The sequence below is a fragment of the Castanea sativa genome, chromosome 11, assembly GCF_040712315.1.
Source record: "Castanea sativa cultivar Marrone di Chiusa Pesio chromosome 11, ASM4071231v1".
NCBI classification, from domain to species: domain Eukaryota; kingdom Viridiplantae; phylum Streptophyta; class Magnoliopsida; order Fagales; family Fagaceae; genus Castanea; species Castanea sativa.
The window spans coordinates 64,777,242-64,805,234 of NC_134023.1; the positions used below are offsets into that span (position 1 = coordinate 64,777,242).

Sequence of the window (27,993 nt, forward strand, 5' to 3'; positions counted from 1 at the left end):
CAAATTTTTTGTCTTTCGCAAGGACTGTGCTGGTCAAGTTAGTTATGAATGCCCTTCCTAGCTATATTATGCAAGGGGCGGCTCTACCTGCACACTTGTGTGATAAGCTTGACAGAATTAATAGGGACTTCTTATGGGGCTCAACAACAGAAAAAAGAAGGTTGCATCTTGTTGGTTGGAACAAAGTAGTTAAATCTAAAGAGGAAGGGGGCTTGGGCATACAGGCAGCACAAACAAAGAATATAGCTTTATTGGCTAAACTGAATTGGAGACTACCAGGAGAAAGAGTTCTTATGGGCAAAGGTAATGCTAAGGAAGTATTGCTCTCAATCTCGGCAAAAAGCAAAAGATCCAAACAAACTTCCTTGTTTCCCTTGCTGGATAGCAGTGAAGAAAGGATTCCCTACCTTTGTGGAGGGAGTATATGTTGGAGTGTGGGAAGGGATTCCAAATTAAAATTTTGGGAAGATAAATGGGTGAAGGGTGTCTCTTTGAGGGAGTTGATGGCAGGACCCCCTACGGGTTGAGGAATACAAGTTAACAATTGAGGAGATTTTCCAGGGAGGTCAATGGAGTTGAGATAGGATTTCCTATGATTTACCAAGGGAGATTATCAAGAAAACTTTTACATTCTTAAACAACTTTTTTTTAAGGAAGATATTCTTTTACATATATATATAAATACAAAATTGAAATTCTACTATAACCTAATCTAAGTGTAAATGTGTGTGAAACTCTCTCTTAAATCCGTTAATGATGAATTCTGTTAAGGCTTGCTACCTAATAGGACCTGGTGTAGGAAATATTGCATAGAATAATTCATTCTTATGTTTTCTTAAATAAAAACAATAAAAGTAATCGAATTAGTTTGATGGAATAATTGAAATATTTTAAAAGCAATCATACCTAATAAAAATAGTGCCGGGTACTTCAAAAAATAAAGCAATTTCTCTTAGACAAAGTTTGATTGCAAACTTGGTTGTGGTATTAGGCTACAACTCCTATTAAAAAATTAACTTTGTTACATATTTTGAAAATTTTACAATTAAATTTTTTTTTTAAAATTTTTTTCACACGCATGTAAAATTTTGTGCTAATTAGATTTTATATACCATTTGATCTATAAATTTATTTTTTTTTATGCATAATTTAATACTACAAAAACTTGAAATTTAAACATTTGATTGATGATATAACAATTAATTTTTGATCTTATGGAAATTTTGCAAACATAAAGGATGTAAGAAGAAAATGTAGTCCAACCATGAATTTGTCAAAACTAATATCTAATAAAAAGATATTGAGTAAAATTGACCTTAGGCTACAACCAAGTTTATTACTAGACTTTAGCAATTTTTCTCCCGCTCTCAATATATAGAAATTATGGTTTTATTTGCAAAGAATCTTGAGTTTCAACCCTCAAAGCAAGAAAAGAGATTTTTATTGCTTGTCGATTAAATTATGGTCTTAGTTACAAAGAACTAGAATTTCCTTGTTACCATTGAAGATAATGAAGATCCTCATGAAGTTCTACCACACACACCCGTACCCATCCAAACCAAGCTACATAGATGTGGGATGGGCTCTTTTTGTTCATCCTACTCGCATGCACATTTGATTTTGAACTAGTGCAAGTGTATCTATAAATAAGAAGTCATTGGATGATGAGATGGTCTTTACTAAGTGAGTGATGTGATCATATATATATATATATATGTGTGTGTGTGTGTGTAATATGAGGTAAAATTAGACAATAATTACAAACAGATTTAGATAGTATTTTGATTTTGATTATACTTCCACTTTAATATAATAATATATATAATTTTTCAAAATATAATGAAAAATATTTAAAAAATTCACTTTAAAGCTCATAGTTTTAAAATTAAAATATTAAACTCCAAACTCTAAATATCACTATTATGCTTCACAAAGCAACCAAAAGTATAGGTTTCAATAAAAAATGACTAACTTTTTGCAAACATAAAAAATGACTAACTTTTTTAATAGCTTTTTTCAATTTTCAATAAAAAATTTTCACAAAAATAGTGCTCACTTCTCTCATATTCATAGTATGGTTCATTTATTATATTGTGGGTTTAACATGAATATAAAAAGAGAATTTTTTTTTTTTTTTTAGAGAATCTCAACCTATAGCATCTCCTGCTGATGACAGTTATTTATTATCAAACCAAGATACCAACAATTTTTAGTATAGACGAAGATTATACCTCAAATCTTTTATGCAATTATAAAAAATTTTACCAATTATACTAATTAAAACTTACATATGAGAAGAGAATCGTTACAGTAACTAATAAGTGCCCGTTTGGTTCAACGTTTTGAGCCCAAAACGCCACTTTTTCAAAAAGTCAGACCTTTATGTGTGTTTGGTTCAGCCCAAAACGCAACTTTTTTCAAAAGTTGCGTTTTCAGTTAAGGCATAAAACGCGCAATCCCTTATGGAGCTCCTCCGGTCCATTTTGCCAAAAGCCAGTGCGCGTTCTAAGGTATCCGTTGAACAATCTTGGACAATTACCAAATTCTCCTTTCTTCGTCTTCTTCAACACCTCTCATCAAGTTCACTCACGCCTCTGCCTCTTCCTCAGTTTTTTTTTTTTTTTTTAAATTTATTTCTCTAATCTGATCAACACAAAATCACTTAAAATCAACTCAAATCCCATTAGAAAACCCATCCCAAACCCAACTCAAAATCAAACCCAAAATCCACAAAAAAAAAAAAAAAAAATCAACTCAAAATCCAAAATCAAACCCAAAATCAACTCAAAAAAAATCAACTCAAAATCAAACCCAAAATCCCAAAATCCTTATGTTTCAATCATCTTCATCTTCATCATCATCATCTTCTATGGAGTGTGAAAAAAAAAGAATAAAGAAGGAAATACGAAATAAAGAAATAAAGAAAAAAGATGAAAAAAGATATGGGAGTACCTCTGTGGACGGATGAGTTCTTGCAGAAGAAGAAGAAGAAAAAAAAAAAACACAAGAGGAAGTTGGAGAGCTCTGTGGAATGCTCTAGAGAATGGGAGAAGTGGCTGGGAAAAGTGAGGAAAGAAGGAAATAAAGGAAAGGAGTTATACGTGGGTGGAGGAGAAAAAAAGAGTGGAAAAAAAAAAAAAAAAGAATGTTATTACAATATTTTTACAATAGATTTTAAGTGGTAAATTATTATTAGTAAATATTGGTGAGAAAAAAATAATTTTTATAGAAAGAAAAAAAAATAATTTTAATAGTACGTTCAAATTTTAATCAGTATTAATTTTTATCACAATATTTTCACAATAAATCTTAAGTGGTAAGTTATTATTAAATAATATTGGTGAGAAAAAAATAATTTTTATAGAAAGAGAAAAAAATAATTTTAATAGAACGTTCAAATTTTAATCAGTATTAATTTTTATCACAATATTTTCACAATACTTTCACAATAAATCTTAAGTGGTAGGTTATTATTAGCTAATATTGGTGAGAAAAAAATAATTTTTATAGAAATTTTTTTTTAATAGTATGTTCAAATTAAAATCAGTATCAATTTTTATTACAATATTTTCACAATACTTTCACAATAAATCTTAAGTGGTAGGTTATTATTAGCTAATATTGGTGAGAAAAAAATAATTTTTATAGAAAATTTTTTTTAATAGTATGTTCAAATTAAAATCAGTATCAATTTTTATCACAATATTTTCACAATACTTTCACAATAAATCTTAAGTGGTAGGTTATTATTAGCTAATATTGGTGAGAAAAAAAATAATTTTTATAGAAATTTTTTTTAATAGTATGTTCAAATTAAAATCAGTATCAATTTTTATCACAATATTTTCACAATACTTTCACAATAAATCTTAAGTGATAGGTTATTATTAGCTAATATTGATGAGAAAAAAAATAATTTTTTTAGAAAGAGAAGAATTGATTTAAGTATATGAAGTAGTTGATTTAAGTATGAAATAAACTCCCTTATATATACATTGTCCTTTTTGGTAATTTATCTCTTAAACTGCAACTTTTATAAATGCTAGCCAAACACTCAGCTTTTTTAAAAAGCACTTTTTAACAGCTTTTACCAAACACTCAGCTTTTTGAAAAATCACTTTTTCATTATGCACTTTTTAAAAACTCAACTTTTTCATTAGGCACTTTTTCAAAAAGCCCAACCAAACTCACCCTAACAGTAATATAGGCCCAAAACCTGGGCTGATAAATTTTTTTTTTTTTTGACCAAAGGCGATAAAATTATATTAAATAAAATAAGCTAGTACAAACTACTCAGAAAGGAGTGTCAGAAGCAACTAGCCTTCTCAGAGGCAATGATAGCTACTGGGCTCAAGAAAAAGAAAAAACAAAACACAAAAAAATAAAATAAAAGGGAAAAAACAAGCCATGGGACCAAACATTTCTAAGCACGTTGGAGAGCTGCCATACACCTCTGATATTCCTCAAGGAAAACCATCGCTCCACGATGAATCCCAGCTGGATGAGTCCGGACTTGATCAAAATGAAACTTATTACGAGCATTCCACAAAGACCAGGAAATCATGGCCCACGCTTCCAGTTCCTTCTTTGGGAGTCTACCAATCATCTGCCTGGTCAGCTGGTGAAAACATGAAGCAACTGAATTGGACTTCTGGATTTTGCCTCGGACAAGGGACCACGTACATCTAGCAAACGGACACTCCCAAAGGACATGGCTAGTTGTCTCATCCTGTAGCCCACAAATGGTACATTTCGGATCGACCTGTATTTTCCTCCGACGAAGATTGACTCTGGTGGGGAGGATGTCAGAGCATGCCCGCCAAATGAAGTTTCGAACTTTCGGTGGAGTATGAAGAGACCAAACCTTGTTCCACAAACCCTTATCCTGGTTAGCAAGAGAATGCTCACCCGTGGTTGAGTTGGAAAGGCGAAGAGCAACATGGTAGGCGGATTTCACTGAGAAGGTTCGACTCTTTGTCTCTATCCAATGAAGCTTATCACGTGTCCTTGCATCCCCAAGCTCAATCCGCAATATATCATCTCTTGTGGAAGCATGGAACATTGAATGAATCAAAGGTCTATTCCATTGTCTGGTATCAGCATCAAACAAATGACACACTTTTAAGGATCGGTCAGCACCAGGCTTGAAGCTAGGAGGCCGTGGGAGCCATTTGTGACTGTCTATTCCTAGAGTTTAACCATCTCCAATCTTCCAGGCAGGACCCGCAGAGATGAGATCTCTTGCTTGAAGGAGGCTGCGCCAGACAAAGGAGGGATTGCTACCTAAGTCTGCTTCCATAAAAGAACAAGAGGGAAAGTATCGAGCTTTGTACACCCTATCAAAGGGGGAATGGGAACCCTAAACAAGACTTCAAGCTTGTTTGGCAAGCATGGCTAACTTGAAAGCATGAATGCCCCGGAACCCAATACCACCTTTATTCTTAGGGGAACAAAGTCTATTTTAATTAATTCAATGAATTTTTTTCTCATTCCGAGTTTTTCTCCACCAATATTTAGCCAAGACAGAATTTATACTATTACAGATTGCCCTAGGAATTTTGAAAAGACTCATAGAATAAGTCGGAATAGCCTGTGCCACAGTATTGATCAGTATCTCTTTTCCAGATTTTGAAATATGTTTCTCCTTCCACCCATCACCTTATTCGTTATACGCTCTAGCAACCCCTTAAGGTAGTCACCTTGGATTGTCCCCCTACCATCGGTAACCCCAAATATTTCTCACAGTCATTCATTACTTGTGCACCAAGTAGTGCTTGAATCTCATGCTTGACCTCAGGTGCAGTGTTCCAGCTGAAGAAGAGAGCTGTTTTTTGGGAATTACTGGACGAAATATGGGAAATTCTAACCAAATTAGGAATTATTATTATTATTATAAAAAACGTATAAAAAAATATTATTTTAAAAAAGTTTATCCTAATACTAGTAGAACTTGCATAAATGGGCAAAATTTGGTACATAGTACGAATTTCGGAAAATTTTTAGTGAAGGGTATGCGGTTGAAAATATTTAGTAAGTTTGACTGTTTTTTGAAAATCAAGTTTGTGAAACTCAAGTTCCAACCCAAAATCGAGTTTCTCAATCTCGATTTAGACCCAACGTGAATTAAAAAAGAAAAAAGAAAAAAGAAAAAAAGAGGAACTCGAGTTTACTAAACTCAAGTTCCACTTTAAAAAAACAACGGAGCTCGTGCTTGCTTCCCTCAAGTTCCATTTGGTTTTTTTTTTTTTTTTAAATTCACAAGAAGTCTAAATCAAGATTGAGAAACTTGATTTTGGGGTGGAACTCGAGTTTCACAAACTCGATTTTCAAAAAACAGTCCAATTTACTAAATACTTTCAACCACATACCATTCACTGAAAATTTTCCGAAATTTGTACTATTTACCAAATTTTGCATGCATAAACGACCTATAAGTACAGTTGCAAGCAGGTCTCACAAAACAACTATTGAAGAACCGGTGTTCAAAAAAAAAAAAAAAAAATTATTGAAGAACCGAAGGAAGCCTCTCTATTTCTTCAACCGAAGGAAGCCTTTCTCTGTTTCTTCAACGCCGACCGGTATGTCTAAATTCAATTCTTTTCTTTTTCTCACTTAACTATGTCTAAATTCTTTAATTTTTCTTCAGTATTATTGTTTTTTTGTTACTTTAATTTCTCTAAAAACAAACATGTCACTTCGGTTCTACAACTATAGACACACAACTATTGTCCTATTTTTGAATTCTTTTTGGTTTTTCACAGAAACCATGTTTGCAATGTTCTTGTGTTTTTTTGCAGAACATTGTGTATGCAAAAATTCAATCTTTCCCTAAAAAAAATACTATGTAAAAATAAAAACTTGATGATAAAGTTCAGCTGTAGAGTGTGGCTCAATTCAAAGCTTCTTTCTTGCACAAATCAAATCTTTCAGTTGTAGTTTAAATTCTCGCGAAACAGACTTTGATGAAAAGCTTAAATACATAGCAATTCTCCCCATAAATATTGCATTTTACTAGTGTTATGTACAAGTGTCTTGATTTGATAATTAAGGGAAGTGAAACTAACATTAAAGTAATGACTTTTCTTAATAATTTTTTTCAATTGGATATGGGTTTTTAATTATATTTGAAGATGCAAACCTTAATCGTAATCTTAATTATATTAATGTATTTCTCTTTCAGTTGTAGACATTCTTAGCTTTCTTTTTTTTTCTTTTTTTCTTTTTCTGAATTCCAGATCACCAATCTATTGAGATGTCAAAGTGGGCTGATCTTCCCGGTGATGTCTTCTTCCAAATAATGTGTCGACTATTTTCTGATGATATCATCATCTCCAGTGCTGTGTGCAAGTCATGGCACTCACTCCTTAATTCAGTGGGGAAACTCCCATTACCTCCTAGTTGTCCTTGGCTAATGCTTGCAGAGGAAAATGAACAAAGTGAAAAAAGCAATAACGAAGAAAGTAGGACTCGTGGCTTCTTCAACTTACGAAATGCTAATGTTCACAATTTTGAGCTTCCTGAGGTTGCTGGAAGAAGATGCTTTGGAACATCTTTTGGATGGTTGCTCACTATAGGAAGCAATTTATAGATCAACCTCTTGCATCCGATGTCTAAACACCTATTATGTCTTCCTCCCCAACCTACCTTAGCTGGCAGTATGATTCCGATCTCGAGCCTAAAGATATTTGTAGACTATTTCTTCAGAAGGTTGTTTTGTCAAAGAGTCCTTGGAACCCAGCAACTTAAGAATGTGATTGTGATTGTGTAATCATGGTAATCTATGGTGAATATCGGCAATTGGCCTTCACTAGACCAGGAAATAAAGCTTGGATGGATATAAAAAGTTCTCGAAGAAGACGGTATGCTGACATTGCATTCTACAAGGGTAAATTTTATGCCGTAGATTATGATGGTGCACTTGTTGTTTGTCGCATTGATGATAACAAAAAGCCTAGGGCTAAAGCTATTGCCCCTCCTCTAGAAGGAATCACTATGAGTTTCAAATGGAACGTCCAAAAGTATATTGTTGAATCATTGGGAGGCCTTTTGTTGGTTACACGCTATCGAGGAGGTCATATATATATATTCTGAGCATAATGATTTCTATGAACGGAGCTACGATTCTGACTCCGACTCCAACTCTGACTCCGACGCCGACTCTAGACAAAATGAATCCAGTGATGAGGATGATATTGAGAATGAGGACTTTGAGGATGATGTTGAGAATGAGGATGATGTTGAAGATGAGGACCCTATGGATGAATCTAAAGAAGAACGCTACAATGAAGCTAACCCCTATGTGACAATTGGGTTCATAGTTCAAAAATTAGAAAGATGTCATCAAGGGGGAAGTAAATTCAAATACAAATGGGTGAAGGTTGATAGCTTGGGTGATCAAGCATTGTTTGTGGGTGACAATTCATCATTGTCATTGACTGCATCGAGCCTTAATGGAATCAAGCCTAATTGTATCTATTTTACAGATGACGATTTACGCGTTTTTAATTGTACCCGTAATGGTGGAGGGTCCGACATGGGCGTGTTTAGCATGGAAGATGCCAAAATTAAGTCCCATTACTCTGGTAAATCCCTTTCCTTCTTTTATGCCCCACTTTGGTACATATGAATTGTATCAAATAAACTAGTGAATGTGTGCAAAACTTTTTGTTGTAAGATGTGTTTGTGTTTCTGTAGTTTGAAGTTTAGAAGTTATGTTACAGTGAAGAGCATAGTTATGTTACAGTGAAGAGCATAGTTATGTTACAGTGAAGGGCATGCCTTAGTTTATCAATCTGTTATTTTTCTATTTATTGAAATGCACTCTTCATGTTAATTTCTACAATCTATAGGTTCTTTCCACGTGTTTAATGAATTATTCTCATTGCACTGATATGTTGGACAACAGGGCTAGTCAATTTGAATTCTGTCTATTGATGCAAAAGGCATTAATTATCATTTTAATTATTCAAATAAAAAAATGATTGGGATGCTGGGCTTAGTATATATCACATCTTTAAAAAGTTAGGAATCCTTCTCCTACCAGACAGAAGACAACTGGACGGTATATGGCAGTGCCAGTATATAAATACTGTCCTTGAGCAATTCAAATTGAGAACACAAAAAATGAAGCCCTTCTCTCCATCTTCAACAACCCAAGTTCTGCCTCCAGCAAGGTCCTCTTACACCAGTAAGTTTGTTACAAGTAAAATTCTTTTCTTTCCTCAGCTTCATAACCAAACATGGTTGTTCCAGCATACATACACAAAGTGTTCTATGCAAAACTTTAAAAGTTACTATATTCTTGTTCTTATTGTTTAATATATCGTGTTACATACATTCTTTTGTGAAATGCATAAATGACGAGCTCTTTTTTTCTATCAAAATATTGTGCGATATTATTGTAGTTTTTTTTTTTTTTTAGGCCGCAAGAAGAGAGTATTTTTATGTTTCTTCTAAACTGAATGCGAGCCTAGGTCATCCCCATCCCCCCCCCCCCCCTTCTCTCATTATTTTTTTTTTTTTTTTTTTTGAGAAAGAAGACTTCAACTTTAATTAATCAAGGCTGTTAAATCAGTCTGCACAAACTAAAGAATGTCTGGTGGTACATCTTCCATCCAAACAGTTAAATTGAGCGTTGTAATTGCCCACCTAACCAAACCATGGGCTACAGGATTCCCTGGGCAAAGAACATGTGTGAAACTAATGTTTGTAAAAGCATTTGCTAACTATTTTACATCATGAATCAGATGCCCATGTAAAGCAAGAGAGAGTCCTGGACTAGTGAGGTCCTTGAAGATGATGTCTGAGTCTCCTTTAATGATGGCTTGAGTGATGCCGACCTCTAATGCGAACTCAACGGCTCTTCTCGCTGCCAGAGCTTCGACTTGGGCGACTGTGGCTGGCAGGGGTACTTTCTGTGAAAGGAAAGCCATCACCGCTCCTTCCAAGTTGCAGATAACACCAATACCTGCTTTGCCTTCTTCATTAAAAGTTGCACCATCATAGTGCACCTTAAAACTGTCAACGTCTGGAGGCTTCCACCTGGTATGCTTCCTGTGCTGCAGCTTTGGTGTGACTAGGTGGAGGAGTTGAAATTCCAGTTTTCGTTCCTTTAAGACTTGCAGGACCTGGTTCAGTGGACAAGCTGCTTCATTGAACTGGATTTGATTTCTTCAATTCCATGAGGCCCGTCCCGTGGGAGATTTAGAAATTCAATCTCACCAACTACAATAGGAATAAGTCCTTCAAAGAGGTTGGAACTCAAATCAATGAATGCATTGGGAGCTACATTTAATGGACTTGGTAGCTGGCCATGTAGTTGATTGAAAGAAACTTTTAGCAGTGCTATATTAGAAATAGTTTCCCAAAACCAGCTGGGGATGGAACCTGAAATGCATTTGAGAAGTCTAGATGCTTGAGCTTCTTCTGTGATTTAAGCCAAGCTGGAATTGAAGTACCCAAATGACAATTACCCATATAAAGATCCTGGAGTTGGAATGGAGGGACTCAAGTGTAAAGATTTCAGCTTAGTTAGCCTTGAAAAATGTGATTCTGTGAGAATTCCTGTCAATTTTTTAGAAGAAACATGGGAATTGACCAACTCAGAAAGTTGTCCTAAACTATCTGAGAGAGACCCATTAAGAAGGTTACAGGCTAGATCAAGATCAACCAGATTTTCAAGCTGACCCAACCAATTTGGTAATCTACCATACAATTGATTAGATGGCAATGCCAAGTATTTCAGACTAGACAGTGAGCTTCTAGAGGGGCAGTTTTCTTTTTCTTTTTCTTTTTTTCTTTTTTTTTTTTGATATATCATTTGACACAATTTAAGTACATTAAAATAATTAATGCATTGAGTTGAAAAAATAAAAATAAAACATTTGCTCTAAGTGTAATTCACCTGACAAAGTTTCAAAGATTAAAATTCTAATTGTGAATTCTTCAAAAAAAATTTCTAATTGTGAATAGGTTGATGAGGGTGGTTTAGCTTCATGTTAGATGATTTGTGTTACATATTGAAATATTTTTATAAAAATGACATTATTTCATTTTAAATATTGATTAATTGCTAATTTGAGTGAATTAATCAGTTTTTCTTTTACTAAAATTGGTAAATTCTAACCAGGTGCAAAAATTACAATATTTTATCCATGGAAGACTCTAAAGTTTTGAGTGGAGTTATGATGTGCCTTTATGTTATAATCTCTTTCCCTCTCACTTGCATGTGTTTGTTTCTCAAAGAAAAGAAAAAAAAAACATTTCGGCTTTCTTGTAGAAATCAGTTACTTTATCTTTAATAGCATTAGTATTCATGCATGACTTTCCCTAATGAGTTGCCAGACTTTATAAACGTTAGTGGCCAATAAAAGTGTATGATATAACATGAAGAAGATTCAAAGATTAAATTTGACGAAATTTACTATTCAATTATAATTCAACGTTAACTTTGCTAGGTATAATTCATACATATGCAATTATTAATGGATACCCTTGGTGTAATATTCATCTTACAAATATAAGTGTTGGTGGGGTGTGAGAGGCAAGAGTTAGGGTTTAAGAATCAAATGTCACATACATGTACATTTAGATTAGACTAAAGTAAAAAATTATTTCAAATTATCATTCCCATTAATCTTGAATTTTTAGGTGGGATTCTTTAGCCTATATATGCAGCCAACACGTCCGGCTATGTATATGGTGGTGAAGATCAAATTTCTTACAAGTACCATTTTTATGTAAAGAAAACTCCAAGACTCCCTACATACTAGTTTAGTCAAAAAAATTAGTCAAAATTTTACTTTCATGAAAATAATTTATCCTTCTATATATTATATTTTTTTTTTAAGAAAAGTATTATTTCAAGAGCATATTCATTTTACAAAACACCTTACATCAGATTATATATTTTACACTATATTTTATTAATATCATTTTAAATTTTTTTTTTATTATATCTTTTTCTCCATGCACAGCAATTATCATCAATTTTCTTCCTTTATCCATGAGATATGTATAGAAAGAAAAAAAAAATTAAGGTTACTTTTTAAGGTTTTATATATATATATATATATATATATATATATATATATATATATATATATATATATTTTTTTAAAACTACGAGTTTCAAGGGGAAACTTGAGTCTTCTATGAAGAAAAACTTGAGCCAGGATTTTTTTGAAGTTCCCAACGGAACTCCAATTGGAGAGTCCAGTTCTTCACATATGAACTCAACTCTTAAAATCTCGAGTTCCAAATGAAACTAGATAACTAGCATGTTTCGTTTGGGCCATATGATGAATAAGTTTGTGAAAATGGAATAATGGGCAAAATTGAATGCAGTGGAGGTGGAGCCGAAGACACTGGATGTGGTAGACATTGGAGCCGCAAGCATAAATTAAAAAAAAAAAATTCATTTTAGAACTATTATTCCAATCAATCCCAAAAAAAAAAAAAAAAAAAAAAAAAAAAAAAAACCCAATTTTTGTTTCGATTGACAGCTCACGTTATTTTGCATCATTTTTTTTTTTTTTTGGTCTCAAAGATAAACAAATAAATACTATAAAGTAAGGGGAAAAATAATAGGTTAATGAAAAAAATATTTGAATGCTTTTTTTTTTCTTAATTTCTTACACGTGTACTTATCAAAAAATATTATGAAAATTTGAGTATATTAAACACATAATCCAAAAGCGCATGTGGAAATTGAGTTTTCTGTTTTTTTTTTTTTTAGAACCATGTGGAAATTGAGTTGGTAAAATAAAAAACAATACTTTATTAGTTTACTAAATGGGTATTTTATTTTGGATTTGATAGTGACTTTAAAAAGTAGAGACTATAGTTTCAGAAGTAACAAATTAAATAAAATAAACATTGGAATTTAAAATATATAAAAAAGTATTGCCAGAAAGAACATAAACCCAAAGATTGAACATGAACCCAAAGAACATAAACCCAGAAAATATATAATTAAATTTAATTTCAAATGGGAAGAACACAAACTCAGTACATATAGATTTGATAAAAAATTTCTTTACAAGTTCAATCCAAAATTTTTATTTATAACAAAACAAATTAGATCAAACTCAGTACATTCACAAAACAAAATAACTATAAAGCTCATAGGTTACATCTAACCTTTGAAGCTCCAATATCATAAACATAAACAAAGGAATAATATCAAATTATTAAAATCAAAGAAAATCAAGCACAAAATGATTAAGACCCATCTCTATCCCACCTGTACGTTTCTCTCTTCCTCTCCCTCTCTTTGTCTCTACCCTATACTTCTGTCGCACCTAAATCTCCGTCACAATCCATAGCCACTGTCAAGACCCAGATTTGATCATCTCTCAATCTCCCTCTTTCTTTCCTGCTCCTGCTTCGTGTGTGTTTGTGCCATGGCCATGGCAAAGGGTTCGTCACAATGAGCTTGTCATCCTGTCCCGTGCAATTGAGTTTAATGGCAATGTGGTGGAGAAGATGATGTCAGGCAAAAGCACACCAAGTAATGTAAAAAAGCCTTTTTTTTTTTGGGGGGGGGGGGGGGGGGGGGGGGGGGGGTGTCAGTTGAAAAGAAGTTAGAGATTAGAGATTGATGTGTGAAGGAGTGGATTTGAAGAAAATATTCGGATATGTTTAGTAATTGTTTTTTCTCTTTATTTTTTATTTTTAAAAATAAATTTTTATTTTTGAGACTAAAAAGTTTGTTTGGCAATTCAAAATGGATAGAAAATAAAAACTGTTTTTAAAACTCAATTTGTGAAGAAAATTGAAAACATGCAAAAGACTGCTTTTAGTTTTTAATTTTCAAAAGTCAATGAAAACATGCATTTAATTTAATGAATCTGTCTCATTTAATGAGCTAGCATTAGAGTTCAAATTCTAGTAACAACATATTTTAGTATTTTTTATTTTTTTTCTTCAAAAAACTTTTTTTTTTTATTTCAACTAACCAAACATGTTTTTTATTTCAAAAATACAAGAAAATTATTTTTTCTTTATATTTCCAAAAACAAGTTTTTAAAAATAAAAAATAAAAATTGTTACCAAACATAACCTAGTGATTTCTTGAAGGAATTTTCAGTTTGAGGGTATTTTGGTAATTTTATGGTTTTTGGGGGGTATTTTAGTTATTTTTGAGTTTCGAGAGTATTTTGGTCATTTTATAGCTTTTAGGATTATTTTGGTAACTTTAAAGTTCTTGGGTATTTTGGTCATTTTTGAAGATTTTAGATTAGTTTGGTCATTTTCACTTTAGGGGCATTTTGGTAATTGGGTGGGTTGGAATTTACCCATAATAATTAGGTTGGATTAGAAGCAATTAGTTATATTCTTAATACTATCATTTCTATTTATATTTTTTTTTACAAGTTTTACTTTTAGGCCACTATGCCACAAGAAATAAAATGGAATATTACAGTTTATTAAATATAATTTATTCATTTAGTACACAAAGTATATATGAATTGATAAATTTGGCCTCTATACGTATGTAAAAGGCTTAAATATAGTAATTGAAATTTACAGAGTAAATTGTCATATGTTCAACCACAAAAGGCATTGTAAGTTCCTCAAAATAAAAATGAATATTTGTTTGAATTGATTTGTTAAATTTTGACATGACATCAATAAATTAATTATCATATTAGTTTGTAGATCTTTTTGCTTTTGTATCATATTTGATAGTAACTTTTTAACGTTTTCTTTGGATATAATTATTTTTCAATGATTCATTTTAGTATTTTACTCTCAAAAAGCCAAACGTACACAACGCTTCAAGTTCAACTAATATGACTTATTATCAAACTCAGAGAGACCATAATAATGCCTCATCTGATTTTGCAGGAAAGTACTCATATTTTTTCAAGAATATTCTAGACGAGACTCTTTGTGATCACAAGCTTGTAAGAATACTTACATCTCTCTCTCTCTCTTTCTCTCACATTTTTATTCGAAAAAATTGATGCTACTTAAGAAGCATAGACTTGATTGACTTTGTGTGTTTATTTTAGAAAGCTTGCATTTCATTTGCATGTAAAATTGACCAGAGATTCTTAATTTGTAGATGATTCCAAAAACGTTTATAAGGAAAAATGGAGAATTTGTCAAGCCCGACATTTCTTAAGCTTCCAAATGGTGCAAAATGGAAGGTAGAATTGACATACCACAATGGTGAGGTTTGATTACAAAAAGGGTGGAAAGAATTTGCTGAGTGTTGCTCTTTAAAGCAAGGACACTCATTAGTTTTCAGATTTGAAGATAACTCTTCCAATAGACCCAATAGTATATGAAAGTGAGAGTTATCAATAATTGAAACTACTAATTCTTAGAATCTGTTTGGGAACAATTTATTTATCTGAAATTGATTTTTTTTTTATTAAAAGTATTGTAAATAAAGCTAAAAAATAGCTAAAATAATATAGTGTGACTCATGAATAGTATAAAAAATGCAATTCTATGTATAGTAGCAAAAATAAGGTAAATAGTAGCAAACATAAGTTAAATAATAATAAAAAAATTTGGTTTCTTAAGCCAATGCAAACTAGAACTTTTTTTTTTTCAATTATAATTCTCAACTATGATTTAGTTTCAATTATAACTAAGTTGCAACTTAGGGTATGAAATTCTTTGAATATGTGGAAAAAATTACTACCAAATTTGGTCACTGATGCCGCTTCTCTTGACTAAATGATAATATTTAGGAATCTATTACTACTCCAAATTGGAACATGATTGCAATCAAGTTGATCTATGAATGAAGTCTCACACAATATTGTTTTGAAATTTTCTTTCAGGCCTTAAATACCGCGGTTGATTACTACAAGGGCAATGCTTAATTATTTGTTGACGAATTTGCGTCACTTGGATTGGAGGTTCACTGTGGTAAAAATGTCCCTTGTGTGGGACATTTTCTTAGTATGTATTTAGTAAGTTTTTAATAAATTCGCAGTGAGAGTTCCAGGGAGAGTACTTGGTATTAGGGGCAAATGATATATTTCTTATATTTGGACAGATAATGTATATTAGAAGCTTTAATGATGCTGAAAACCGAAAAGTCATTATAGATGATTCCTTGCAGTTTTGTAAATTAGTTGAACAAAATGGTGGGATATCACCCTTTCATTTTCTTATATAAAGATGGTTGTGGTTAAACAAAAATAGCATTCTCTTGGACTCTATTTCGGTAAATACCGAAACAATGACTGAAATTTTTTGTGTTGGGCATAATTTGGTGGTTTACATACAAGACTCTATTTCTTCTAAATTATTTCTTAGAAGAGAGACACGAGATTAAAAAATGTAGCAAGTTGCTAAAAATTGTTAGCTTGGCATCACTGATAAATAATGTTTTTTGGCATTTGAGGTGTTAAAATAGCTTTTTAGCTATTACTTTATAAATACTTAATAAATCAGTTGGGTATTCGAGAATCAAAACCTCGTTAATTTCAAGATTCATTTTGAACTATTTACTTTATTAGATCTTGAATTTTGATAAACTGTTTTTCGTTTTACGCAATTCATAGAAAAATGAATCGAGAAAAAACTTATGAATATACCAGTTACAAGAAAGGATCTCATGATAGTCAATATGGGCCCCCACCACCCGTCAATGCATGGTGTTCTTTGACTTGTCATTACTCTGGATGGCGAAGATGTTATTGACTGTGAACCAATAAGCTATTTTAACACCTCTACTTTGAATGCTCTTAGACTTCATATGCATGGAAACTTTAGGAGGTGGGGGGACTTTACCTCTATTTGGCATAGATAGAAAAAGAAAGAAAATAAAGAATTATTTCAAAAAACAAATTTTAGAGCCAGGCTCTTCATACAAAATTATTCCTGACATAGAACAAGAAGAACGCCTTACAAGTTACAACCCAAGCTTTGGGACTACCTTTTTTTTTTTTTTTCCATTATTATGTTTTCCAAATTTATTCGTTACATGGGACATACTAGTTATGTAGCCTCATTTGGAACTCAAATTTTTAAGAGTTGATTTTGAATGTGAAGAACTCGATTCTCTAACAGGAGTTCCATTGGGAGCTTAAAAAGAATTCCAACTCAGGCTATTCTCCATGAAAGACTCAAGTTCCCCTTGCTTGTAATTTAAAAAAGTAACCTATTAAACCTTAAAATTTTAAAATAATACATTAAAAGAAGTCCACCATGATATATCAAAGGGCCCTTATGTTGGAAAGCTCTATTAGAGCACTCATATCAGTACTTATATAATAGAAAAAGGATCACACTTAGCTAACCAAGCTCAAAATTCACCCACACCATGCAAAATTGTATAAAAATACATGGTTGCTACAATAACAATGTAAATTTATACTAGCACTATTCATTTTGCTATTTAGTTTTTAATTATTATTTTACATACCTAAGGGATAAAATGAATAAAGTAGATGATAGTTATTATGTATGAAAAAAAAAAAAGAAACAATAAAAAATTGATATTAATGAAATGTAGTATATAAAGATATAATTTGATGTAGGGTATTTTGTAAAGTGAATATGTAAAATAAAAACAGTAGGATCTTATACTAAAATAATGAAAAAAAATTGTATTTAAAAAGTAATAAATTAAACCCAAATTTAAAAAAAATAATACATATTATTAAAAGAAGTGCACCATGGGTGTGGGTCATGGCATACGAAGTGGCCCTTTGTAACAATTGGTTGGAGACCTTGAATATATTACTGGGCTGTAGCCGCTGTACAATCTACCCAACTTGAAACTAAACCTACTGGGCTTTTTGAGAGTTCATCTTATATAAATATGTAGGTCCAGACCTTGTTGAATAATCCGACCCAAATTAGGAATCCTAGTTCGACCAGAACTCTGAACAATTTATAATTATTATTATTATTATTATTATATCCTTAAACAAAGTTTCAATTCTTAATAAAACTTTATTAGAGTTTCATAATGGAATGTACTTGAGATTCTGTAGTTGAAAAATATCTCAAAAATCTAGATTAGATTTTCAAAGCAGCTTAAAAATTGTCTTTTTCATTAATGATAAAGATAATAACAACAACCAATGAGAGATGATACTTATTTGGTCGCACTTGGGCTCTTATCATTACTTAGCCCAAAATAGAACACTACCATCCCATAGGCCCAAAGCTTCATATTCCTCCCAGTTTCACTTTCCAAATCACAATAGGATTTGTATTCCCGGTTATACTCGCAACCAAACACCACCAAAACTTTCTTGGCAAACAGGTCGAGCCAAGGCCCTCATATAAATACACTCATCCAACTCTCTCTCATCCCTTAATTTACTCTCTTATCTCTCTCTTCGCAAATACAAATACAGTTGCAGCAAATCTGGAACTCAAAGATCAAACTCCTCACTCTTCAACGAAACAAAAATTCAAAAGTGGGCATGTCTAAATTTCTTTAATTGTAGGATTCAAGTGATCATCTGTGAAGTATATGGTATTGGTAATATGATTGCATCCAAAGTAATCTTTGGCATAGATAGAAAAAGAGAGAAAATAAGAATTATATGAAAAACAAAATTAAGAGCCTGGCTTTGCTTCCAAAGTTACAACCCAAGTTTAGCCTTTTCTTACACACAGGCGTTTCTGTCATAAGCAAAATAGAAACAAAATATGGTTGATTTTGGTTAGTTTGTACATACATACACGCACAAACAAAATATTAATGATAATGAAGCTCTATTATTTGGTTTTTTTGGAACAATATTATTATCAGCCTTCTATGCAAGGCAAACTCTATTGATCTTTTAAAATATTTTTCATCTTTACTTTGAATGTTACTGTATTTCTTTTTTCAGTTGTAGCCATCGTTAACTTTTCATTATTGTTTTTCTGTATTCCAGATTAGCAAGATGTCAAAGTGGGCTGATCTTCCATGTGATGTCTTCTTCCAAATAATGTGTCGACTATGCTCTGATGATACCATCATCTCCAGTGCTGTATGCAAGTCATGGCACTTGCTTCTTAAATCAGTGGAGAAACTCCCATTACCTCCTAGTTGTCCTTGGCTTATGCTTGCAGAGGAAAGCAAACAAAGTGAAAAAATCAATGATGAAGAAAGTAGGACGCGCGGCTTCTTCAACTTACGAAATGCTAAAGTTCACTATTTCAAGCTGCCTGAGGTTGCTGGAAGACGATGCTTTGGAGCATCTTTTGGATGGTTGCTCACTATAGGAACCGATTTACAGATCAACCTGTTGCATCCGTTCTCTAAATACCTATTATGTCTTCCACCCATAGCTACCTTTTGCTGTCAGTATGAATTCAAAGTCACGCCTGAACGTCTTCGTAGAATGTTTCTTAAAAAGGTTGTTTTGTCAAGGAGTCCTTGGAACCCAGCAACTCGTGAATGCGATTGTGATTGGGTAGTCATGGTAATCTATGGTGAATATCAGCAATTGGCCTTCACTAGACCAGGATATAAAGCTTGGGTGGATATAACACATACTCAAAAACGCTATGCTGACATTGCATTCTACAAGGGTAAGTTTTATGCTGTACATTTTGATGGTACACTTGTTGTTTGTCGCATTGATGATAACAAAAAGCTCAAGCCTAAAGCTGTTGCGCCTCCTCCAGAAGAAATCAATTTGAAAATCCAAATTCATATCCAAAAGTATATTGTTGAATCATCGGGAGACCTTTTGTTTGTTACACGCTTCCGGGGAGGTAAATTTTATTCTAGGTTAAATGACTATTCTTATGAAGAGGACTCCGACTCAGACACTGACAATGGAAGTGAATCCAGTGATGAAGACTCTGAAGATGATTTTGAGAATGAGGACCCTGAGAATGTTGTTGAGGATGAGGACTCTGAGAATGCTGTTGAGGATGAGGACTCTAAAGATGAATCTGATGAAGAAGGATTTGCTAAAAATGATAACCCTTATGTCACAATTGGGTTCACAGTTCATAAATTAACAAGATGTACTCAAGAGGGAAGTATATTTAAATACAAATGGGTGAAGGTTGATAGCTTGGGTGATCAAGCATTGTTTGTGGGTAACAGTTCATCATTGTCATTGACTGCATCGAGCCTCAATGGAATCAAACCTAATTGTATCTATTTTACTGATGACGATTTAATGCATTTTACTTGTACCCGTAATGGTGGAGGGTTCGACATGGGCGTGTACAGAATGGAAGATGCCATAATTATGCCACATTACTCAGGCCAATCCCTTTCCTTCTTATGTTCCCCACTCTGGTACATGTGAAGTGTATCAAATAAGTTAGTAAGTGTGTGCAAAATTGTTTGTTTTGAGATGAGTGTATGTAGTTTGAAGCTTTGAAGTTATGCTACAATAAAGGACCCGCCTTAGTTTCTCAATATTTTATTTTATCTATTCAATAAAATGCACTCTACATGTTAATTGCTACAATCTACAGGTTCTCTTCATTTTTATGTTTTTAGTGAATTATTTTCATTGCAATGAAATGAAGGATGATAGGGCAAGTCAATTTGAATTTTGCCTATTGGTGCAAAAGGCATTAATTATCATTTTAATTATTTAAGTAAAAAATTGTTTTTATTGGGATGACTTCTGCTGGGCTTAGTATAAATCTTAACAAAATTATGATTCCTTACAACTAGATGGTATATTGCAGTGCCAGAATACGGATATGCAAGACTACTGGATGCTATATTGCAGGGCCAATATATGGATAGAGTCCTTGAGCATCCCAAATTGAGAACATAAGAAATGCAGCCCCTCTCTTCCTCTTCAACAACCCGAGTTCTGCCTTCAACAAAGTCCTCTTATATGTGGTTAAGTTTCTGTCACGAGCAAAATTCTATTCTTTCCCTTAGCTTAATTAATTTCTTATAAATTAACCAACCATTGGTGGTTCTGGTTAGTGGATACATACATACACAAAAAATTGCTCTGATATTTTGTGTCCCTGGAACAATATTAGCTTTGATGCAAACTTTATTGATCTTTTTATTGTTTTCATCTATACTTTGAACGTTACTATACTCCTGTTCTTATTTGTTTTAATTTATCAAGAACATATATTCTTTTTTGTGAAAAGCATATATGAATAGTATTCTTTTTAGTTTACTATATAGTGTGATATTGTAATATATATATATATATATATATATATATATATATATATATATATTTTAAATAGTCAATTTTGGCCACAAGAAGAGGGGAAGGGGAGGTCATTTTTATTCTAGGATAAATAAGTATTATGAAGAGTACTCCAACCGCAAGGAAAATGAATCCAATGATGGAGACAATGAAGTTGATTTTGAGGATGATGTCTCTAAAGATAATTTTGAGGATGAGGACTCTGAAGATGATGTTGAGTGTGAGGAGACTAAAGATCAATATGATAAAAATGGAGTCAATGTTAATGATAACCCCATGTGACATTTAGGTTCACAGTTCTAAAATTAGAATGACGTACTCAAGAGGGAAGTGAATTTAAATACAAATGGTTGAAGGTTGATAGTTTGGGTGATCAAGCATTGTTTGCGGGTGACTGTTCATCATTTTCATTGACTGCATAGAGCATCAATTGGATTATATCTAGTTGTATCTATTTTACACAAGGCATTTTATACCGTTTTGATTGGAGGGTTTGACATGGCCAGTGACTCTATCAAATAAGCTGGTGAATGTGTGCAAAATTGTTTTTCTTAGGATGTGCTTATGTAGTTGTGGAGCTAAGAAGTTATGATTTAGTTAAGGACCTGCCTCAATTTCTAAATCTATTATTTTACACTTTTATTGAAACCCAAATTTTGTTTGTATATAATTATTTTTCAGCCTTGTACAGCATAAAAAACTTATTAAGATGTCTACGTGGGCTGATCTTCCACACGATGTCCCCTCTGAAATAATGTGTCAAAAATCTTTCCTTGATGATATATCATCATCAAAAAAAGATAGTCATTGTTGGAGCTGTCTGTAAGTCATGAGTATCAAGTGTTTATTCATTGGCAAACCTTATGCTTGGAGAAGAAGATGAACAAAGCAATAGAGCCAATAATAGAGAAAGTCAGACACGTTGCTTTCGCAACTTATTAGATACTAAATTTTATGTTTTCAACTTGCCTTAGGTTGTTGGAAGTAAATGCTTTGGAACATCTTTTGGACGGTTGATCGGTATACAAATTGATTACAGATTAATCTCTTTCGTCGGTTATCTAAACGCCTAAGAAGTCTTTCACCTCAACCTACCTTTTTTCATGAATACAGTTACAAACTTGAGCTTGAAGTTGTCTGTGATATCTTTGTTTGGATGGTTGTTCTGTCAAGGAGTTGATGACAGTCTTCCACCTAGACCAGGAAAAGATATAAAGTTGAATTGATATTAAAATTTGTCCTCAATGTAACGATGACATTTTGTTCTATAAGGGAAAATTTAATGCTGTAGACCAGGAGATTTTTTGGTTTTTTTCTCAAATACAAGGAGGTCATTGTTATTCAATAAGAGATAGCTTTGTAAAGGACTCTGACCATGAAGAAAATGAATCCAATGACGAAGACATTGAAGATGATTTTGAGGATGAGGAAACTAAAGATGAATTTGATAAAGAAGGCATCAAGGATAACTCCTATGTGACATTTAGGTTCACAGTTCTAAAATTAGAACGGTGTACTCTAGAGGGAAGCAAATTTAAATACAAGTGGGTGAAGGTTGACAGCTTGAGTGATCAAGCATTGTTTGTAGGTGACAATTCATTAGTTTTTTTGTCTTTGTAAAGCTTCAATGGATGTAAAGCTAACCGTATCAATTTGACAGGCGAGTAATTCAAATTTAATTAAGCTTCCTTAAATGGTGGAGGGTACAACGTGATTGTATTTAGCATGGACGATGGGACAATTAAGCACCATTGTCCAAGCCCTTTCTTACTTTTCTATCCCACACTGGTCCTGTTAATTGACATCTACACAATGCATATGTTTGTTTAAATTAAAAATGCTAGTGAACGTGTGTAAAAAAACCTGCCTTAGTTTCTGTTAATCCATCTATTGAATAATTGAAGTTTATGTGTTTTCATGATATGATACCACCCATAAATTTCACATTGATAAGATGAAATGGAGCATGTCAACCTAACTTTGGTTTGTTGAAGTATAGAGCATTACTCCGTAGTCCGTTCTTTTGTAGTTCGTCATGATGCTGCCTTTCTTTGATTGAAGTCCTAATTCATAATCTATGTTTTTTTTTTCTTTATATCAATTAGAGACATTGATGATAATTGATCGCCCATGTTGGTTAGAATGATTTATTTGAAAGCAATGCAAACTTAGTTCAATGGTATTGAAAATGGCAAAATGCCTAAGCATAGGAGCTGACTTTTGGAGTATTTTGCTTTAATTGATGTGCAATACACAGCAAAAAGGCAATAATTCATGCTCCACAGGCCGAATTCTATCTGTGAGATGTATGTTTCTGAAAAATTAGAAAATGTAAAAATAAATAAATAAATAAATAAACCTTCAGAATTCAGATGCCTTTTTTTAGTGGTGTCCTAAACCAAAGTCAGCCCATATTGGGCATCAGAATTTATATCCATATGAGGTTGCAATTCAGGTTCAATTTCATGTACATTGCTTGTGCATTGAAGGCTTGATTCCGTCAACTGTGATACTCTTCTTTCGGCTGCGGTTTACTGGTTTCTCTAATAAAAAGGCCTCAATTTTGGATGGCCAAGTGACACTAGTAGATCTCTTGAAATGGCTTTAGACCTTGCAACACTTTGGTATTTTATTTATCAGTTCTTTAGTTTCTACAAACTTGTCATTACATTGATTAGAATGGGCTGAAGATAACAGGCGAGACAATAACTTTTTCTTGTTGTCATTATAGCTTTCCATATGTGAATTGTAGAGGCTGCACTCATATGTATTGGTCTTAATGTTATATTTGTGATTCTAGGACTTTGAGAGTGGATATTCCACATATGACATATCAAATGCATGAGAAAGGCTTTCAATATTATACATACAGCACCAAATAATTTTATTGTGAAAAAACAACAGTTGATTAGTGGCTAGTAACATTATCACTTTTCCAAATAAGCGAATCACTGAAGTATTTTTTCCCCTTTCCACGTACGTTAGAATTTGTTTAGTGTTTACTAAGAAATCACTTTATCTTAAGTTCATATATGAAAAGGAAAAAAGCCTCATTTAAGGACATGCTTCATCTTGATTCACCATTGTAAGTATTGAAGAAAAGACAAAATGTGTATAAGTAGATTACTTGAGAGTGTCCTTGTTGGACTTTCATTATTAACCAGTTCTGTTTGTATATGCCATAGATGATCCAAAGAAACAGACCACTTGCTCTTATTGGAGCTAAGGAGAGACTTTGGTTATTTAAAGCAAATTTATTGGATGAAGAATCTTTTGTAGTTTATGGATGTGTAGGCATATTTTATACAGCATGCGCTGTTTCTCTTGCAGTCAGTGACCCACAGATTCATCCTATTACATTTTTGTCACCTTTAGGCAAAGTCATCCAATCTATATATTGCTCCAATTTTTCTGCAAATATGGTGAATTTAGTCTCTTAATTATTTTTGTTTGGTTGGTACTCCTTGTTGCATTTGTCAATTTACAACAACTTAGAAGAACTCATGCATGATTACTTAATTTGGAAATCTGTAATTCTACCTTTGTGGATGTGCCTGACAAAAAATTGAAAGGTACTTATGTTGATTATATTGAAGCGATAGAGTTTGGTATAGAAAGTGAATACCCAAATTGAGAAACTAAACTTGATTTTGTAGAAGAGGATTGCCAAACCTTAATCCAAAGTAGTTCTAAAAAAATGCAAAGAAAAGATTTTATTGCTAAATTTCATTTCACTTTTTCCCATGTTTCAGGCAAATTTGATTGATCCAGCAGTCAAGGGAACACTTAAAACACTTTTAGATCATGTCAAAATTTCTCTCTATCAAGAGACTGATTGTAATAACTGCAATCTCTGCAATCATGTGCAATGGAAAATATGTTATCCTTGATGTGTTGTGGATAAGACTTGGTTTTCTGATCCAGTTGCTTGTGAGGAATTGGTATGTATATGTTCTGCTCCCTGAATCCTTATTCTCTTCTTTTGTGATTATTTTGTATGGTAATATTATATGCCGTTGACATTAAGATACTGCTTAATAGAAATCTAAGTTAATGATTATTTTACAATAAGCTTGAGAGAATATTCTCTTTTTACTTTATTTTTAATGTATTACTTTTTTCTGATATAGCATTACACAGCACATGGTTTTTTGCCATCATTTTTCCTATGTCCAAATTGTTTTTGTATTTGCCTTGCTTTCTCATGAATATATTCATGTTCAAATTCTGGAGGTCTTTGTAGTCTTTCTTTCAACATACTGTACTAAAAATAAGACCTTTTTTAATTTAATTATTTTAACTTAGTTTCTACCCTTTCTTCTACACTAGAAGAAAATTTTATTTTAATGTTTCTTTGGAGTGTTGATTTAAGGGCATTATGGATCATTTAGTATTCTATCACATGAAGGAATATGCACATTGATAAAAATTATAATTTAGCCACTTAAATAGGATTCCTTCATTTATATTGCACAATTATGGCATGTTAAAGATAAGAAATAGTTTTTTTTTTTAAGAAAAGAAAGGGGTGCAACCAAAAAAAAAAAAAAAAAGAAGGTCCTTTGAGGATCTTCACTGTTTTAGATACATCTGAAATAGATCTACATGATACAGTTTAGTCAATGTAGTGAAGTTGAATAGCTCCACATACTCATGGTAATCTTAAATAACTTTTTAAATAGTGTATAACAGATATTGGACACATTGTTTTTAGTCCTGCAACTAGTCTTGGAAGGATCTCTCTCGTTTAAAGGTTTTTGTTTTTGGTTTCCAGCTTTGGTATATGCTCTCAAAAACCTTAGCTGAGGAGAGAGAGAACAGGATTCACTGATAACAGTGAATCCCTGTCTCATTTTTTTTGTTTGTGCTTAACCTAATCTCAGAAAGAAAACAATAACTGTGGAATAAGTTCTTTTGGACTTCGACTTCCATTTATGCTAAGGTAATCAACTTATTAAAAACACTGCCCTAATATGAATATAATTTTTTTTTGAATGAATACGTGATTTAATAGTACCATATCAGGTGTCCTTCAGTAAGCCAAAAAGCCATCCATTAATCTAATCGTTTTAAAACAAAAAAAGAGTTAGACCAGTATGAACTCTAAAGTCATCTTATGTACACTACCTCTCTATCAATATGAATTAGTTCAAAATATGATCAAACATGCATTTAGTGTGCCATGTTATCATAGATGGATTAACATAGTTGACCTGTTCATTTCAAGAAGTTTGCTTCATATCACATGTATTTTGGGCCAACGAACGTATGTTTCTTAGCCAACTATGGAAGTAATTATACTACTGTTATGCTGTTACATTTAAGTTGTATAATTTAATGCAGATCATGCATGCATTAACGAGAACATGGTGAGTGAAACTGTTTTGGTTTTCAAAGAGATCTCATTATTTATTTTTTTATAGGAAAGCTGAATGTTACTGAAATTGGAGAACAACAAGGTACATGAAGAGACTACAATATTAGAGGCAGTCCAGGTGGATGAGATGCTTCACCATTGGAGGGGAGAAACCTTTCCAATCCTGGCTGATCTCATTATATCTCGCAAAGCGAGCAAGTTCATGTGCGACCCTGTTGTAGTCCCTTTTCAAGTGTCTAATCTTCCAGCTGCTGAAACAATGAAACAACCTGCAAGGTTCAAAATTCCTTGGGCAAGATGGCCAATTTCTTCACTGTTTTCTTTTGCCACAATACTCTGAACCACAGGGAGGGAATCTATCTCAGTGATGACTTGTTGAAGCTCTGCTAGCAAAATCTCAACTTCGACAGCCATGATTTCTGTCTCCATTACAGTATAGTTGCTTGGGAGTAACTTACAAAGCCCAGCCACTGTTTCACCTTTAGAATCTCTTATGATCACACCTATGCTTGATTTCCTTCCATCATCTGATGTTGCTCCATCGGTATTTATCTTGTAAACCCCTTCAGGGGGTCGTTTCCAGCTTATTTCACAAGCGGATGGTTCATGGAGGAAATAGTTGGAGGCCTCTCTATAGTCTTGAAGCAGGTTTGATGCTAAGTTCCAATTCTGGGATGGAGTTTGGCCCTCGGCTTCATGCACCCTTTGATTTCGGCTATACCAAACTGACCATGCTGTCACTACCATAATTTCCAGATACTTGGTTGTCCCTCCAGCTAGGATGTGTAGTGAGACATCCGAGAAGTCATGGCTACAGTCACTGATTGCAACTGGACATTCCTTCCATCTCTCCCTTAGCAAACTTACATTTAAAGATAGCGTGGGGTATGGATTCCGTCTCTGATTCGCACAAAGGGCAGGCACTATAAGTATTAATTCGTCAAAGAGATCTCATTTAGATTTGCATATGTTTAAGAAGAGGAATTGGTATTATTGGTTTTGGGGATTAGGATATATAATTGTATTTTTTTTTTAATGGTGCCTTACATGAATTTGGGTTTCACCATGTGTAAAAGACGTTATTAACTCTGCATTACATGCTTATTTGTGCACGTGTTTCTCAACATATGACTTGCATTTTTACCCCTCCTTACGAGACCTGCATGTTTATTTGATTTAGGATTAGAAGAATTGGTGTACTGAAGATTCAAGGTCAGTGTAAGAGCATTTTTGTTATCAAAATTGATTATTATGAGTTTGAAGCAGAAAGAAATTTACATACTCCAAAAATCCTTATTTTATAACACCCATATTTGTTAACCTGTTTCTTTTCACATACATCTGATGTATGATTACAATTAACCATTCCATGAGTTTTGCTTCCTTCCTTATCTTACCAGATTAGTAGCAAGTGGGAGCATGCTTTGTTTATTACCACAAGGAGGTTTTTTTTTTTTTTTTTTTTTTTTTTTTTTTTTTTTTATATGAATATCACAA

General features: G+C 32.9%; 1 protein-coding gene and 1 pseudogene across 3 annotated transcripts; both read left to right on the forward strand.

Moving 5' to 3' along the window:
• Positions 1-7,252: 7,252 nt before the first annotated feature.
• LOC142615577 (putative F-box protein At1g65770) lies at positions 7,253-8,626 on the forward strand (annotated as a pseudogene).
• A 9,753-nt stretch (positions 8,627-18,379) lies between these two features.
• On the forward strand, positions 18,380-27,775 carry LOC142617153 (F-box protein At2g26160-like). Of its 3 annotated transcripts, none has more exons than XM_075789869.1 (5): positions 18,380-18,398; positions 18,864-20,255; positions 20,629-20,788; positions 24,872-25,060; positions 26,543-27,775. In XM_075789869.1, exon 2 carries the CDS (start codon positions 18,873-18,875, stop codon positions 20,235-20,237), a length of 1,365 nt encoding a protein of 454 aa, XP_075645984.1. In that variant the 5' UTR covers positions 18,380-18,398; positions 18,864-18,872; the 3' UTR covers positions 20,238-20,255; positions 20,629-20,788; positions 24,872-25,060; positions 26,543-27,775. The 3 variants fall into 3 exon arrangements, with proteins under 3 accessions (XP_075645984.1, XP_075645987.1, XP_075645985.1); XM_075789872.1 differs by lacking the exon at positions 18,380-18,398 and adding an exon at positions 24,305-24,541 and having other exon boundaries at positions 18,831-20,255; XM_075789870.1 differs by lacking the exon at positions 18,380-18,398 and having other exon boundaries at positions 18,831-20,255; positions 24,305-25,060.
• Positions 27,776-27,993: the final 218 nt, after the last annotated feature.